The 18,381-nt window shown below is 45.4% G+C and overlaps 1 protein-coding gene across 13 annotated transcripts in view; it reads left to right on the top strand.

Annotated features, from left to right (window-relative positions):
• Positions 1-18,381, top strand: part of DTNB (dystrobrevin beta) — a 171,536-nt gene that overhangs the window by 93,057 nt on the left and 60,098 nt on the right. For 6 of the 13 annotated variants that reach the window (XR_007246191.1, XR_007246192.1, XR_007246189.1 and 3 more), the window contains 2 exons: positions 14,192-14,281; positions 16,187-16,277. Coding sequence is in view for 1 of the 13 variants with exons in the window: in XM_048516275.1 (XP_048372232.1) it covers positions 14,192-14,281; positions 16,187-16,277 (181 nt within the window). In the remaining 12 variants the exon portion in view is untranslated. Of the gene's footprint in view, positions 1-14,191; positions 14,282-16,186; positions 16,278-18,381 lie in introns of those variants that run through there. The other 7 variants (XR_007246193.1, XR_007246190.1, XR_007246196.1 and 4 more) reach the window with 5 other exon arrangements.

Raw genomic sequence — 18,381 nt, 5'->3', positions numbered from 1 at the left:
TGGTGTGACTCTCAGTGGTAGAGTGTCTGCATCATGTGCCTCTTGAATCGGTATAAAGGGCATTTGCCCAGCACAGGGGCACATTTGCCAGTTCTGGGGAGTTGCATGGCAGCACAGGCATCAGCCCCATTGTGGTTCCAGCACTCCTCTGGCACAGGAGCATGCACCTGTACCAAAGGGGAAATTTCCCAGGTGCAGGACTGACTCTACTCCGCTTCCATTTGGCCCAGGAATTCCCCCTTTTTCCGACACAGACACAGACTTATACAGCAAAAAGGTATGCGCAGCCCACGGAGATGCGTTGTTGGGAGAGCATCCCTGGTGGTTTGCCAGCTGTGGAGGTGGCATGGCTGTGCTGTCCCTGGCTGTGGCACAGCTATCCCCCCCCCCCCCCGGACTGACAGAAGTGGTCCTCCATAGATGGATGTGATTTTCTCTCTCAAATTGCAGAATGTGTCTGCATCTGTTTTTAGTGTATGGGGCTGAGGGACAGCAGGAGAAACAACAGCATATGTTCAGGGGAGACCTTTCAATGGCTTTCTTCTTTAATCTTGGACTCCGAAAATTTATCTTCCGCAATTGCCTTGAGCTGCCCTCTTTTGCTCCAGAAATGTGGAGATGTGGAGATTCGTTTTATGGAGTGGCTGAACTTCAGCACACCTCAGCTGCCTTGAACCAATTGTGCTGGCGTTTACAATTGGGCAGTGTCTCTCTCTTTCCTTGCCACACCTGCACGAAGGCCTACCCCAGTGCTGCTGACATAGTATTGCACGAGCAGAGAGATTTTAGTCTAATGCATCCAGGGATGGTACAGGTGCATCTGAGGTTGCAGAGGCTGCTGCTTGGGCCCAAGGAAGATTGACTGGTCACAGCAACAGTGTTTCAAGCAAATGCCTTGCGCTGTAGCCCAATTTCAGCCCAATTTCTCAGGTATCAAAAAAGATGAAATGCAAACAGCAACTCTTTTGCACGTGTGCAAAAAAATAATTGGGAGTATAGTCTGTAAATGTACCTGAGACTTTGCTAAAAGTCCTATCAGTGGATTCTAGATCATATCAAGTCTGACTTGTCCCTAGAAGCTAAAATGACTAAACTGAGACTATTGTACTTTGGTCACACAATGAGAAGACAAGAGTCACTGGAAAAGTCAAGAATGCTGGGAAAAGTGGAAGGTGGCAGGAAAAGAGGAAGACGCAGCACAAGATGAATTAACTTGATTGAGGAAACCATGGCCCTCAGTTTGCAAGACCTGAGCAAGGCTGTCAACAATAGGTCATTTGGGAAGTTATTAATTCATAAGGTTGCCATAAGTCAGAAGTAACTTGATGGTACTCAACACATACACATACACACAGAGGCAAAGATATAGGATTGAAGAGTGAAGAAATTTCAAAGTTGTGAGGCTATGTGCAGAAGCTTGGTGCCTAGAACAAGAACTCTGACCATCCTTGAGCCTTCAGTGACAGATGATGTTGGGTTGAAGTGGGCATTCTGTTCATGACTCGTGGAAGGAAGGCAGCATCTTCCAGCAGGCTGTCTTGCCTTTCTATTGTAACCAACCTGGAGCTCTGCCTGTGTGTGTGTGTTGGACACTGTGCACTAGAAAAGAGAATGGCTTAGGAGAGCTGTTAAGATAGATTACATCTAATAAATAAATAAGCAGATTGAAGGAAATTGCTGCTGTTGGAGATCTAGGAGAGGTTTATGGGGTAAAAACCTTTGACTCAAAAAGGGAGGGGAGGTAGTGAGGGGTGGCATGTAAGGGAGGAGAGAGGGGGGAGGGGGTCCGGCATCTGAACATGACCCATCCACCCTAGTGTAGGGAGGGGGAGGGGAAGGAGGGGTGGCATGCAAGGGAGGGGATGAAAGGGGAGGGGGTTCTTAACTTGAAAGGACAGGCGGTAGGTGACCTTCAAGTTCTTAACTTGAAAGGACAGGCTGTAGGTGACCTGAACTACGTCTGCCTGGAACCCTGGAGAGCTGCCACCAGTCCCGCAATACTGACCTTGATGATGTGTTTCATGTAATGTGTGAGCCTCTCACAAGCACTGTGAGATCTGTACAGCAGAGAAGGGTACTGAGGAGGTCTGCACATCTGTAAGAGCTGTTTTTGAAGTAAAACCTCCTGAATAGAAATGCTGTGCTGTTGTGGCTTCTGACAAGGTCATTGATTTGGGACTCTTCGGGTTGTAAGAACCCTTAAGGTCCGCCAAGGCCAGAATTCTGTTCCCAGCAGAGATCAGCCAAAGGCTTATGAAAAGCTCAGAAGAAGACAGACATAAAAATCAGTGTACCTCTTCATGTTTTTTGCCCACCCAGCAACTGATATTCAGAACCACACTGCCTCTCAGCCTGAAAGTTCCATTTTGGCATCAGCCATTGATAGATCTCTCCTCTTGCATGGCTGTGTCTTGTCTCCATTTCAAGGCATGTAAGCCAAAGGCCATCTTCATATCTTGTGGCCATAAGTCCCAGGAGTTCATACTCTCTCCGTATTTTTCAGGGTAAAGATGACACCAGATTTGATCATTCATCCGCCATTTCCTGGACTGTCTTTGTCCCAGAATTCTCCGCTTGGGTCCTTGTGCCTTGGGGACAGAACTAGGTAGGCACCAGGACAGGAAATGGTGAATGAATTCCCAAATCTGGTGTCATCCTTACCTTGAAAAAGGTACAGCCTTGGAACCAGTTATGCTGCTGAGAATTCATTTTTCACACCATCTCCTGGTTTGTGTAAACCAGATGAAAACTTTTGAAAGGCTAGTGATGTACCATTTGAAAAACATCACGGATCCACTGTTGGACCCCTTGCAATTTGCATACCGAGCAAACAGATCGACAGACGATGCTGTTAATATGGCTTTGCACTATATCCTACAGCATCTTGAATCGCCAAAGACCTATGCAAGGGTCCTCTTTGTTGACTTTAGTTCAGCATTCAATACTATCAGACCGGACATTCTTCTAACCAAACTAAATCAGCTAGCAGTACCTGAGCATATTTGTAAGTGGATCACAAGCTTCCTAACAGATAGGAAACAGCAGGTGAAGCTAGGAAAAAATTACATCAGACACCTGTAAAAATGAGCACAGGGTCCCCAAGGCTGTGTACTTTCACCACTTCTCTTCTCTCTGTATACCAATGACTGCATCTCAAATGATCCATCTGTTAAAATACTGAAATTTGCAGATGATACAACAGTGATTGGTCTCATTCGAGACAACGATGAAACCGCATACAGACGGGAGGTTGAACAACTAGCCTCGTGGTGCCACTGGAACAATCTAGAACTGAACACACTTAAAACCGTAGAAATGGTGGTAGATTTCAGGAGAAACCCTCCCATCCTACCTCCTCTCACAATACTAGACAACACAGTATCAATAGTAGAGACCTTTAAATTTCTAGGCTCCACCATATCTCATGACCTAAAATGGTCACCTAATATCAAAAATGTCATCAAAAAGCACAACAAAGAATGTTCTTTCTGCGCCAACTCAGGAAGCTCAAACTGCCCAAGGAGCTGCTGATACAGTTCTACAGAGGAATCATTGAGTCTGTCATCTGCACCTCTATAACTGTGTGGTTTGGTTCTGCAACCCAACAAGATCGACACAGACTTCAGAGAATAATCAGAACTGCAGAAAAAACAATTGCTGCTAACCTGCCTTCCATTGAGGACCTGTATACTGCACGGGTCAAAAAAAAGGGCTGTGAAAATATTTACTGACCCCTCGCATCCTGGACATAAACTGTTTCAACTCTTACCCTCTAAACGTCGCTACAGAGCACTGCACACCAAGACAACTAGACATAAGAACAGTTTTTTCCCGAATGCCATCACTCTGTTAAACAAATAATTCCCTCGATAATGTTAAACTATTTATTATATACTTATTATATAATTACTGCACTACTTTTTTTTCATCATTCCTATTACCCATCTCCTCCCACTTATGACTGTATGACTATAGCCTGTGCTGACATTTTATTTTATTTTATTTTATTTTATGATTTTACATTTTATGTTTTCATTACTACTGATTGTTTCCTGATTGCTTACTAGACCTATATGACAATCATTAAGTTCTGTACCTTATGATTCTTGACAAATGTATTTTTCTTTTATGTACACTGAGAGCATATGCACCGGAGACAAATTCCTTGTGTGTCCAATCACACTTGGCCAATAAAGATTCTATTCTATTCTATTCTATTCTATTCTATTCTATTCTATTCTATTCAGATGTATGGGGATGTATTTCCCTTGTGAAACATGATGCCTAATATGCCTCTCATCCTGCAGAAACTCTGCCCACCAATGCTGTTTGTTTCCTTTTGTGCCTTTCCAATGCAAGAGATGGTGTTGACAAGGAGCAGAAAGTTGTGAAGGCTCCGGGATCTATTTAGAGCGGCACTGTGTGTTGGCAGAGGAGCAGTACCTGCGTCTGTAACATGGCAGAGACAGAATTGGGTCAAGGAAAGCATCCCTTTTAGAGCAAGGCATGTCCTCCCAGAAAGGGGGCCTCTTTTAAAGAGCAGCATTTGTTAAGTGCCCAGGTCTTCAGCATTTACTCCCATTTGTCCAGCCCTTGTTTTACCGTTTTAATCTTCCAGGGATAACAAAAGAGAACATTCTGTAACAAGCAGGCAAGATTAAAAATTAAGCATCAGGGCTGTCTGTACTGTGCCCGCTCACCAGCTTCCAGGTTCACACAGACTGAGCACGTAGAGCACTGTCACGAGAAAGCCATGTCTTCCCGAGCTGCAGCCAATGCAGTTTGAGTCCCTGCAGTGTCCCAGCTTCCCTGTTCTGCATTTACTTTTCCATTGTTTTCAACCAGGGGAGGCGGGCTCCTCCATTCCATTACCTCCACGTCTCTGCTAATTCTTTAGATCTCGCGGTACTGAAGCTCTCTGAAGGAGCTCACTTGAAGTCACAGACAAAAGGAAATCTCCTTAATACACGTTGAGCCGTAGATAATGCCAAACCCACCTTTTCATTACCCAGGAGAGAAAACATTAATTACATTTGAAGTAGCATCCATTTCATTATAACAATAAATCCATCTGCTTGGTTTATGCTCTGTGTCGTCACAGCGCTGTGGATTTGAGAGATTTAGAATGGATCGGGTGGCGGTTCTTTCAGAGGACCAACCCCTGCAGCAACTGGTTAGCAATTTGCCCTGATGGAGGAGGCGCGGTCTGTTAGAAGACGATTTTCTAGAGGCATTTGTTGTCCACAGCGTGGCGTTTCAGCAAGGCCAAAAGTGGATTTTGTTCACCTGCTTTCCTACAGACACACTTCAAACATTGCTCCTGCATGTTTATATTGTAAAGGAACCAGCTGAGTAACTTCCCCGAGCAATTTGGAGATGTCATGAAATGATGCACACTCTCTCCTCTTCCCTTTGAGTTGTGTTGTAATGATTTCGCGGCCGCAGCTAGAGAGGATTTTGAGGCAAAAGAATCCAGCGTGAACAGATATCGTCCTTTAATTATAATCCATGTTTACCAATGTAAAGGCAGTTTAATGGATACAGGTAACTGTAAAGGTAAATTACTGCACTTCTGGCTGAGGCTCAATTCCCACTGAAGGGATCAATAAAATTTGTACAGCCCAGGCACATGTTCGCTTTTTTATTTACCGGTATGTTATTTACTGGGAAACAAGGTAGCTTCAAAAATTCAAACTGTGACTGTGGGCAGATATGGTTGGATACCCTTGCATATAAAATGTTCCCTCCACATGGAGTGGTTCTTGTTTAGCTGTCTTATTCATTTGCTAGTGTCCCTGACCTGGATCACCCAGGCTAGCCATTCTCATCAGATCTCAGAAGCTAAGCAGGGTCAGCCCTAGCTCATATTTGGTTGGGAGACCAGCAAGGAATACCAGAGTAATGTTGTGGAGGCAGGCAATGGCAAACCATTTCTGAATGTCTCTTGCTTTGAAAACCCCATGGGGTCATCTGGGATTTGATGGCAAAAAAAAGTTTATTCTCTTTGGTGGGCTGAGATGCACATAGTATGATTGTTTTAGAGGTCACCGAGTGATGCTCAGGAAGGCTACATATCCGTAAAAATTTAAGCCCAGATCTTTCTTCCATGCCTCTTTTCAGGAGGAATAGTAGACAAAAAAGTCTCTCTTTTCAGATTCTCCTGGAAGCTGTAATCACCAGCAAGATTTCTTCTGTGGTTTTGTTCTTACAGCCCGATTCTATGCATTTTGATTTGGAGCCAAGTCAACCTGTGGTTTAATGGGCTTTTGCTTCCCTAAATCAACCATGAGCTTCTCCCAAGGCAGCTCCAGTGAAGCAAACATGATTTTATTTACTGGCCAAGCAAATCCACGCATAGATGCTAGTGGATTAAGGAAGAAGGTAAGGGTTTTAAAAGTGGGTTTTAAAAGTGTGCAGAGAAGGACCACAAGGCAAGTAGGTAGCCCCCGCCCCCTTACTGTTACTAGAAGAGGAAGAGTCCCTTCCTTGTACTGACTAGCAAAGGGGGTGAGTGTCTGCATTCAAAAGGAAGACGCCAGATGCTGCAAGCCCTGTAACTTTCTCCTTGGCTTTGTACTTTGTGTCCTTCACATCTCCCTGGCTTGTTCCTGTCAAAACCGTTCCATCAGCCCTGCTTTTACCACTTTGCATTCAGAGGACACCAGATCTCTGTCTCCTTGTACTGTACTTCTACTCCTTCTTGGCTGCTCTGTGGAGTTCTCCCTTTACCTTTTCTGTCCCTTCCTCCTCCCTCCACTTTTGCTTCCTTCTGTTTCCACCTGACTAGTGTGCATGCCCCAAATGTGTTTATATACATTCAGATATGTGTACCGGATATAGACGAGAGAGCTAACGTTGTGGGAGAGCCCCCTGCCTCCTACAGAGGCTGCAGAGCAAGAACCTGCTGGAGGTATCCTAGGGAGACTGGCTGAGCTGAGATAGTTTAAATCCTGTGTGCATCGGCTTTTTGCACCTTTAAGATGAAGCTTCAGCCATCCAAGACTCTACTTGGGATCAGTTTGGATCCCTGTGCCCAAAAGAAGCACCATTGGCACAGCAAGTCGCTCAACAACGTCCTTGCTTCCTAAGCACATTTTTAGATCTACCGTTTTGCTTCTTGAAACTATATCCACTCATGAAACTATAACATTCCGATTTATTGAGTGATGGTGGCCAGAAGGTGTTAGGAGACTTGCATCGACACACCTGCCCATCTCCCACCCTTGCTAAGTGTTAAGTTCACCAAGCGATTGGACCAGATAGCTCCTTCGGGCTGAAGGCAGGCATAAAAAGATAATTGGGGCATGTTCTTTAACAACAGTGGGACACCAGCTTCCTCCCAGCAGCACAAGGGTTTTGCATATTGGCAATTCAAATGCTTGTTCATCTGTCAGTCTTTCCCCTTCCCCAACTTTATATTCTACAGGCCTTTCACATATATGCCTGGGACTGACATATCTGAAAGGCTGTCTTTCCACATGTTCCTGTGTGCCAACTGAGGTCTTCCAGCTGCCACCTACTAGTTTTCCATCCACTTAGGAAAGCCTCACTGACGTCAGCTCGAGCCTGTGTCTTTCCTGTTGTAACTTGCATTCTGTGCAGGTGGGGTTGCTGTCCTTAGAAATATTTAGAGGTACTATAAGATTGTTCTATTTGCCAGAGCTTTTGATGGGATGTTTTGGTGGGGGGCTATTTAGGGCTTTATTTTATTCTATATGTTGTAAGTTGCAATTTATAAGCCACCATGAGGAAAGACAAGATGTAAACATTTTGATTAATCAAATAATTATTTCTTTATCCATTCCTCCGTCATTTTGTCTTTAAAATATGTTCAGTCTTTTAAAGTGCTTCAGAGATAGAGGGGTATGGGGCTTGTGGTTCTATGGTACCAGCTGCTAAGCACTCTTCTTAGGTATAACTTTCCCTACCTAACTAAAACCTGCAGAACTGAGTTTGTATCAGAGCTGAAGAGGTGCCATTTCTTACAGGGAAAGAAACTGCCTTGGCTGCTTGAATAACAGTACATTTGTACATGATTCCATCTTAAATTGTCTTGCAGGGTTATTGTGACAATTTCATGAGGTGATCCCGTGCATGTCACCCTGTCCATCAAGGGTTACAGGCCTATTATTCTACATTGTATTTCTCAACTAAAAACACTGCAAGTTTTGTAAAAGATTAAAGCACATGATTGTATTTTTTTCATTTATTTATTATTTGATTTATACTTTGCCTTTCTCCCTAGTGGCCACTGGACGTAGCTTACATTATTCTCCTCTCCTCCATGTGGTAGAATATGTGGCTATCCCAAGCATCCAGCAAGCATCTGGAGCAGTGGGAGTTTGAGCCTGGTGGGTCTTCCAGATTCCTGTCCAGGGCTCATTCCGCATGCAGAATAATGCACTTTCAAACTGCTTTCAGTGCTCTTTGAAGCTGTGCGGAATAGCAAAATCCACTTGCAAACAGTTGTGAAAGTGGTTTGAAAACGCATTATTTTGTGTGTGTGGAAGGGGCCCAGTACTCTTAACCACTACTCCACACTGGCTATTCTTCTGATCTTTTAGTTTGGACATTGGCGATGTCAAGGTTGTACATTGTCGATGTTTATCTGTCCATCCCACGTTTATCCCCCTTTTCTCCCAAGGAGCTCAGAGCACATACTTCTTCTCACTTACTCCATGCAAAGCTTTTTGTGTGACATACAGGCATATAGGGGAGAACTTCCACAGAATGCATGGGTACGGGCTGTGGGGAAAGTTTTCCCATTGCCCCTCAGATGAAAAAAAAGCAGCCATGTTTCTTTGGCTTTTCAAAACCAAGCAGGATTACTGCCTGTCCAGGGGTTCTCTTTTATATTACAAGACTTGGGCATTTGTTTCCTACTTTGCAGGCTCTTTCAACGAGATGCCATTTGAATTTTATGGAGGACTTCCTGTTTTATTAAAAGGAGCGACTTTTCACTCCTGCTAAGCCCAGTTTTATGGCTAGCTTATAAAATGCCACAAGCAACCATTCAAGTCAGTTGGAGGTGGAATGGCTTTAAAGCATTACTTGGGGTCAGAGGTGACCCATGTAAATACATGTCGTAAAAGTAATTGGAAAAGGTTGATTGTGTAGAATTTGAATGGGGAGAGAGATCTGACCTTCAGAAATGGCATCCAGTGGTCATGCAGTTTCTGCTGCTTTTGAATATTTAGACTATATCAACACAGGGAAAGAAATATCTGTTAATGATTTCCATAGCCCATGTCAAGATCTAACAAGCTGCAAGCAGAAGGGGGACCTTTGCTACTGTCTGGCTCCCCATGTTGGTTTAATCTGAATATTCTGTGCTGTGATCTGGCATATTTATTTTGCACCGTGACCCATCAGTGAAAAAGAACTGTGGAATGGAACAACTAGTGATACTCCACTTATCATTCCAGCATGGCATAGTGATTAAGAGCAGCATACTTTAATCTGGAGAACTGGATTCAATTCCCCTCTTCTCCACATGAAGCCTGCTTGGGCTAGTCCAGGGGTAGGGAACCTGCGGCTCTCCAGATGTTCAGGAACTACAATTCCCATCAGCCTCTGTCAGCATGGCCAATTGGCCATTCTGGTAGGGGCTGATGGGAATTGTAGTTCCTGAACATCTGAAGAGCCGCAGGTTCCCTACCCCTGGGCTAGTCACAGTTCTCTCAGAACTCTCTCAGCCCCACCTATCTCATAAGCGGACTGTGGGAAAGGAACAGGAATGCAATTGTAAACCCCAATGAGACTCTTTGAAGGTCGAGAAAAAGCAAGCTATAACAACCACCTCTTTTTCTTAACATGGACAATCCTTTTGCTAAATTCCCTCCTTATTTGATTTGTCTGGTACTATCCTTTGAGAAGACGATTCAAACAACGTTTGGGATCCCATGGGTCTGTTACACTGACAGAGGAGTTTCTGGAAGGAAGTGCCTCTGCTAACAAAGCAGATCAATACAATTTTTAGGCAATGTTTTTAGTTAAAGTTAATTTTGGATTGCTGATACTAAAATGGCTTTTTGAATTTTGTGGTGGGGTAGTTGTTGGTTTTGTGTTAGAGGCACTGACAGATTTATGACCATGTGAAGCAACTTTGTGCCTTGTGGGGACGAATGCTGGTCCTATGGTCTACTCCAGAGGTGTCCAACTGGCGCTTCAGGGGCAGCTGGGAATTGTAGTCCATGAACATCTGAAGCGCCAGAGTTGGACACCTATGGTCTACTCTGACCGGCAACAACCCTCCATATTATCAGTTGGGGAAAAGCCCGTACCCCACAGCCTTTGCTGCTGGAGATTAAATTGGGACATTCTGTAGGAAGAGTCTGTCCTCAGCAACCTGAGCCATCTTGGATGCTGATTTTTTAAAATCTTTTCTCCTTGGCTGCCCCGATTTTCATCTATTGATAGCACTTGCAGCGTCTTTTGATTTTAAATGCATGTCTTGTACCTGGACTTTTGTTCTGTATTGTAAGCTACTTTGTGAGGACTTTGTGCTGGAAAGCAGGATAAAAGTATTTTAGCGCATAAATAAAGCAGCCAGAGCAGATAACTGTCACTTGTTTAGGGTTTTTCAAGGTGAGACTGGACATTTTACAGACTTCTCTGGGCAATGTCTAATAGAGCCTGAATATTTTCCCTTTCATTGGTTCAGCTAAAACTGACCTCCCTTCCTTATGATGCCTATCGGGGCAACTGCTTATATATTTCTCAGTGCAGAAGATAAAAGGAGTTTTGCCTTCCTCTTTCTTCTGATGTCCTTTGAAATAGACACAAAAGTGTCTACGTAGCCCTCCTTAAGCTTCTTTTGGGAGATGTAATGAATCATTGCTGAACTTTAATTGTGTCACCCAATCAATGAACAGCCTCTGCGCCTCTCGCCATTTCCCTTGGCAGCAAAGGATGAAGGCAGAAATTCCTCAATGTTGCGTCTCCTTGCTTTGGGGGGTGCGTGTTCCTGGGGCTGTGCCTTTGAATCTGCACAGGTGTTTGTGTGTGAAATAGAAGGGATCTGAAGTCAGTGCAGCTGAAGCAGTCGGAGTGGGAGCCTGCAGCCATAGCAATTAATTTCTTGTAGTGGCTGATCTGCAGTCCAGAACAAGCCCATTCCCTCCATCTTTACAAATCCTCCGTCCCCCTCGGCTGTCTGCTTCCTTGAAGCCCCTCCCCCTCCCCCAGCCTTGCCCATACTCCAAATACACTGAACTAATATGGGAAGTATTTCTGCCTCTGTGGAGGACGGCGGTGGTGTGCAACGGCTTTCTTTTTGATTTCTTCCTCGCTTTTGAAAGCTGTCAGAGGATGGTAGCTGAGTTGTGACTCAGGTGGCCCACAGTTTTTAGTCTCCCCTCTTACGAGCCCGTGAGGTGTGCCATTTCCCCATGTTCTCCCATCTGCTTCATTTGCTTTACCTATCAGCTTTACAGGGTGGTTGTGGGGAGTTACAACAAGGTAATGCTTGCCAAGGGTTTTGAACCACTGAGGAGGATGTTATTTATTTTATTTATTATTTTTAAAAACCACCCTTCCCCCGAAGGGCTTGGGGGAGGCTTGCAACAGGTAACAATGCAATGAAAAGCAATGAAAGCAATGAAAACAATAGTATACCTATCAACAGATCTTGCTGCCATTCTAAAATCTGAGGGATAACAACATAAATAAAACCTCGCATATAGTACTAACTATATCAAAAGGGAGAAAGAGGTGATGGGGAAAAAGAGGAAAATGGAGACCAGCTAGACGGACACGGTTGCAGTCCTAACTATAGATCTGCCAGAATAGTTGTGTCTTACAGGTCCTGCAAAACTGCATGAGGTCCTGCAAGGCCCTGGTCTCAGGAAACAGAGCATTCTGCCAGGTTAGGCCAAAGCCCCAAAGATCCTGGCTTATTTGAGGATAGCAGTTGGATGGCCCTTGGGGTCTCTTCCAACTCTATGGCCCTTTCCGCATGGGCGGTAAAGAGTGCCCCAGGGATGCTAAATACAGCGTCCCTAGGGAGGGGTTTGCACAGCCGCCGCTGCTGCGTTGCAGCAGCGCCAGCCTCACAACCCCCAAGCGGCGCGAAGATGCTGCTTCCGAACCTCGCTTACTGAGCGAGGTTTTTCAAAAGCAGCGTCTTCCAACGGCAGCGGCTGGGAGGCGCCATTTCCCTCTCCCTTTCCCGAATGCCTTACCGTCCCTCTGGCCTTCCGGTGCGTCACACAGGCCAGGGGACACGTTCCCCCTGCCCTGCAACTCCAGAGCTGTCGCACAGGGCAGGGGGCGCGTGTCCCCCTGGCCTGTGCGATGCACTGGAAGGCTGGAGGGGATGGTAAGGCATTCGGGGGACGACGCAGCCTCTGCACAGGCTGCGCCATCTTCCCCACCCCTACTGGGACCGTCCATGTGAACAGTCCCGGGGGGGGGGGTGCGTTGGCGTCGTTTATGCCAATGCACCCCCGCAGCGTGACCATGCGGAAATGGCCTCTGATTCTATGATTCTATGTACTTTTTAAGCAAGTGCTTCCAAGTGGTCCCAGATGTTGTGTGAGACAGTCTCTGCCCTTGAGCCCACTGTAAGATCAGACAAACTTCTGATCTTTCAAGATGCCTTCTGCATAGCATTTTCCTTCCCGGCTTCCTCCCTTTGTTAATATCGTTTTTTGCACTTGAGGCATCTCCTGCATGCCTCTGTCCATATCCACCTCCCAGTAGCAGTGCTCCCAAAATGTCCACTGTCCCAATAACACATTGACCTCTATAAGAGACCATGTTTTACATGTGAGTGTGAATGAGACAGACCATTGTGTTCCAAGGATGCTCAGCTTTGTCAGACATCCTACCAGCTGCCATAAATTTGGTGGGAAAGGGAGGGATGAAGGAAGAGCACCTTTCAGTGGAACAGTGTAAATGGACGAGGCAAGTGGCTGATGGGATGAGTGAGATTCAGACAAATCTGTTCTCGTCCCCTGTGTTCTAGAGCCAGCGTGGTGCAGTGGTTAAGAGGAGGTGCACTCTAATCTGGAGAGGTGGGTTTGATTCCCCGTTCTGTCACTTGAGCTGTGGAGGCTTATCTGGTGAACTAGATTAGCTTGTGCACTCCAACACATGCCAGCTGGGTTGTTTGTTGTGAAGGGGGAAGGGAAAGGAAATTGTAAGTCCCTTTTAATCTCCTAACAGGAGAGAAAGTGGGGATATAAATCCAACTCTTCTTCTTCTTCTCCTCCTCCTCCTCCTCCTCCTCCTCCTCCTCCTCCTCCTCCTCCTCCTCCTCCTCCTCCTCCTCCTCCTCCTCCTCCTCCTCCTCCTCCTCCTCCTCCTCCTCCTCCTCCTTCTTCTTCTTCTTCTTCTTCTTCTTCTTCTTCTTCTTCTTCTTCTTCTTCTTCTTCTTCTTCTTCTTCCATGCCTCCAGGAGCAGACACTTGCTTTTGGGAGCTTATTTTTGGATGTTACTTGTTTTATTTATTTCATTTATAGTCCACATTCCTCATTGAGAATCAAGGCAGATTACAGAATTCAACAAACAATGCCAAAAAGAAAGAAAGAAAGAAAAGTCAATACAAGGCATTCAACAAGCCATGTAATATAACTGGGTTACAGCATTAGAGAATGATGAAATCAGAACTGCGTAATACATCTAATAAGCAATGCAGTTTAAAAAACTCCTGCCTTAAAGTGCTCATGGCACCAGTGACAGCCACCATTTTGTAAGTGTATCGTGCTGCTGTTTTTTCAAATGCCACCTGGCATTGTAATTGTTTTCATTTAATTGTGGCAACTGTTGAGTAAAGGGGGACTGGCCCAAGTGTTCTTATCAGGACAAGTGATTTATACGATGTGGAAGACATTGATGGGAATTTCTAACCAGTTGGATCACCGCTCTCTTGGGCCTGCAAAAACCTTCCCTTGGAAAAATTATGCCACTGGTAGGCAGTTGAAGGATGACTGGTCAAACACTGGTTGGGGGGCAGGCCAGGAAGGCCAGCTCTTTCTCTAAGACCTTGTTCGTTCCTTGGACGTGGTAGGCAAACGTTCCAGCAGACTGAAGTTTTCCTTTCATTTTTGTGTAATGCATACGTTTATTTATTTTAATGGTTACCATTATTATTTCACATGTGCGCTTCCACCCAGTAGGTCGTGCATCCCATTGCCTCACCTTCATTCCTGTTGTGTTTGTTCCCTTTTGCTTTCGTCATCTCACTAGGTTGCAGTGCAGCTTGGGCCCCTCCAGTCGGCTCAGCGATGAGCACGCCCTGATAGCAGCCTATGTGAGCCGGCTACAGAGCGGTACACGGTTAGTGTTAGGAGAGCGGTTGGGGGCGGGGGGGGGCATGCTCTCTTCCCACGGATGAAGGGGTCAAACATTCTGGGATCCAATGCACCTAACTTGCCTCATGGTTTTAAAACGGCACGTGTAGGCTTATTTATCCGCAGCTTCACGAAGGGGGAAGAGTGTGCTCCAAGGATCCGGAGAGTACTCTTGTCGGGTTTTGTTTGGCGGGTTGGTTTTGACAGTCTGACCCTTGGGTTAATTTGAACATCAATATCTCTCCCTTCCCCCCATATTTTGGGTGCAGGGGTTTGGGGCAAGCGCCAAAATGTTTTTGAGTGTCCCCAAACAGTGTGAATAGGCTCTCTATAGTTCCGCATCCCAGCAGGCTGTCCTTGGCATGAGGCATGATGAGTACAGATTCTTCCCGTTTCCTTTTCCCAGATAATGAGTGTTGTCTCTGATGGTGGCAGTAGGCATCCATTTTATTCATCTTCACAATAGCTTCAATATGGGAACAAGGGGGAGAAACGCTGCCTTCAGGTGTGGGTGGACTCATTCCATTGTCTGTCATTTAAAGCAGAAAACTGGGCTAATGACTTCTGTGGCTTTGACTGGGGCAAGGCTGCTCCATCTTCCTGTGTTCCAGAACCTCTGCTTGAGCTGTTCTCAAACTGCAGCCAGATGGATACTCCAGTGGCACTCTGACAGACTGCTCTGTTCAAGAGTCTCACTGATACAGTCCCTTCCTTCAGGGCACAGGAGGCTCCATTTGCAGTTGTCTTTGGAAGATTTGTATCCCACTCTATCGCCTAAGCCAGGGGTCTGCAACCTGTGGCTCTCCAGATGTTCATGGACTAAAATTCCCATCAGCCCCAATTGGCCATGTTGGCAGGGGCTGATGGGATTTGTAGTCCATGAACATCTGGATAGCCACAGGTTGCAGATATCTGGCCTAAGCTCTTAGCAGCTTTTTAAAAATAGAAAAACACAAGTTAGTAGAATGGCCCTAGATATCCATAAATATCTCCCAAACCATCACAGTATGTTCTTGCCTGAAGCACTGGGGGTGAGGGGTGGATGTTGTACGACTTCCCACCATCTCTCTGATTTCTGATTGGGCCTAAGCTCTAAGACTTATCTTCTTCTGGGTCTGCAGTCAGCTCTGTGGGTCACTTGTCTGCCTGTCACTTTAAATAGAAACCTTACCAAAACGGCAACCACACGGGATTCTCCCAAGTTATATGCAATCTGGCTGGCATGTCACTGCCCTCGCTGGGTGTTTTTGGCCCTGCCTCCAGCTGCCGTTTTGTGACAATTGAGCCCATTCAGGTCCCAGCTTGAGCTCTCATCAGATTGCTATATTTGAAACGATGACTAATTTTGCTTAATTTCTCTTACCATTTAGCCACTAGAGCTTGAAATCCTTAAATGTTCACTCGAGGCTATCAGGATTAAACAAGTTTTCTTGAGTTGATGCCAAGTGCACATTCATTAGATTTTTGCAGCCTTCCACCAAACAAGTAGAATGCCTTGGATCAGGCCCCCCTGCATGTGAGAGCCAAGAGCTGTGCACTTCTACAGGTTGATGCACTTCCACCCTACCTAGGAGTTGTTTTGTTTTAATTTGCAACACACAGGAGTTCTGTTTGCTCTGGCTAAGGTTTTTTGGGACACGCTGCCCACTGCTACTTTATCACTTAAGTTGTCCTTGAATCAACCATACTGTTCTCTTGCTCTTACAGGTAATTTTGCCCCCCCCCCTTCCCCTGCTGCAGATTGTAGTGGAAGGGAGGGCCTTTTTAAGACCTGGTCAAATTTTCCCCAAGTCACATGGCTCCAATTCTATATGATGTTTGCACAGCCATGAACTGCCTTCTGTTGGATCTATGAATAATGATTGGCACATGTTGGCTTTCTCTTCCTCAGCAGTGTCCTCGATAGCCCCAGCAGATTGGACGAAGAACACAGGCTAATTGCCCGGTACGCTGCCAGGTTGGCTGCTGAAGCTGGCAATGTGGTAAGCAATGAGACTGGCCCCTCTCTGGGCACATCTGAGCTTTTAACATCTCCACTTTAAAGGGGATGCCAAATCACAACTCCAAAAGGGGACAGATACTCCGATTTCCTGAGTCTTTGCAGTGACCTCTGGGAAGCAATGGGAAAGTTGTGACCCCCGCTTCTCTTAAATAATGTGTTGTGCCCTTACACAAACTATATTTAGTGCTATACTTGGCTCCGCAGAAAGATGATAGTATGGTCAGTTGAGGTGCAGGGGTTGAGAAATTTGTCTGCTTCCGCATTAGAATATAGTCCCAGATGTATATGAGAATTATGAATCATTTTTACATGCTTTGTCAAAACCATTATTGAACATGGTACTTTGATACAAGAACATTTATAGTTCATTAAACGACTTTCAAATGGATGCAGGAAGCAGGGGTAGGTAGGCATTAGGACCCAGGCGGAGCATTCTACAACCAAGAAGTTCTGGTATGCTTTACTCTGTGGCAGAGTAATATACAACCCTACTATCATCTTTCTTTGAAACCGATTATACCTGGATCCATTCTGCCTGTGAAATGTCCATACAGTGCTAATCCTGCACATCTCTAGAAAAGGCAGCAAAATAAGGAACCAGCTATAGACAAGGCAGAAAACCAAAAAGGGACGGGGGGTGCCACCAATGTCTAAATGTCAACACAGCAGAGGCCGATGATGGTTCTCTTGAGCTGCGGGAACTGCGGAAAACCAGCACAGACAGAAGCTTCTTTGACTGTAGGAGCTCAGTGCCCTAAAGGGGTCTTTTGGATCAGTTTGGGAGGCATTGTTCTTGCCCTGTCTTCTCTGCTCCCTTTGATTACTGGCTGGAGCATCAATGGGTTGTACAAGAGAAGCTCCCGGAGGATCATCGACACCATCATCGTTTTGAAATTACTTAACTGATAGGCAGAGTAGATGTTGCAAGGAACTTGTCTGTGCTCGTTTGCCATGAAAGCACTTGGTAAGCAGGCAAATGTAGGCCAATTATTTATATGAGGTGCAGGCAAAGCACATACCCTGTGGAGGGTCTGCACAGCTCAGTGCCTCATTTAAAATGTCCTTTGTTCATGTTCCTTTGCATGCAGCATTAGCATATCAGAGATGTTATGGCCTAGAGGGAAACTGTGGCATGCAAAACCACAGGTATCTTAAATGTTAGATTGCAGAGGGCAGTTCTCATGCTTAATCTGTTGCATGGAAGGTCCTCTGAGCTGGTGGAATCCTTTATGGAACAGAACATGACAGCTAGTATGGTGTCATGGTTAGTGGGCTCAAGGTTGACCAAGAAGGGTTCGAGCAGTGATGCTCACTGTACCAGAAATTCTCTCTTGGAATAACTTACCTTGCAAAGTTGTAAAGATCAAATTGGGAAGGGGGCAAACTGTGAACACCACCCTGACCGCCTTGGACGGAGGGTGAGGCAAAAATGTGTTAGGTGACTGCATAGGGGAATATCTATTCGGGGTATAAATACCCACCTACTTTGGGGGTCACCATTTCATGCAACTGATGAAGTAGGCTCTGACCCGTGAAAGCTTTTGCCACAATAAAGAAGTCTGCCTTGAAGTGTCATTTAGATTTTTGTAAATTTAAATGGGCCACATAGACTTTTTAAAAGGTAAAGATGCAAGCAGCAAGTCATTACTGACCTATGGAATGACCTCACATCACAACATTCACTAGGCAGACTTTGTTTATGGGGTGGTTTGCCACTGCCTTTCCTAGTCATCTACATTTCACACCCAACAAGCTGGATATTCATTTTACCATCCTTGGAAGTATGGAAGGCTGAGTCAACCTTGAACCAGTTGCCTGATACCAATTTTTGTCTGGATCGAACTCAGGTTGTGAGCAGAGCTTGGACTGTAGTACTGCAGCTTACCACTCTGTGCCACAGGGCTCTCTTCACATAGACCTTACATGGACTAATTCTCGGGGGTGTTTAGTTCAAAACATCTGTATCTATATCTTGTTTCTCAACTGTCCCAAAATTAAAGAGGTGGGATATCTTCCTCCCCTCAACACAACACTTTCTGCTGCTAGTGCTACTGCTGCTGCCAGAGACTTGTTATTTCCAAGCT

The sequence above is a fragment of the Sphaerodactylus townsendi genome, linkage group LG01 (genome assembly GCF_021028975.2).
Source record: "Sphaerodactylus townsendi isolate TG3544 linkage group LG01, MPM_Stown_v2.3, whole genome shotgun sequence".
NCBI lineage: Eukaryota > Metazoa > Chordata > Lepidosauria > Squamata > Sphaerodactylidae > Sphaerodactylus > Sphaerodactylus townsendi.
Note: the sequence above shows the minus strand (reverse complement) of the source record. Positions and strands in the feature narration are given on the sequence as shown.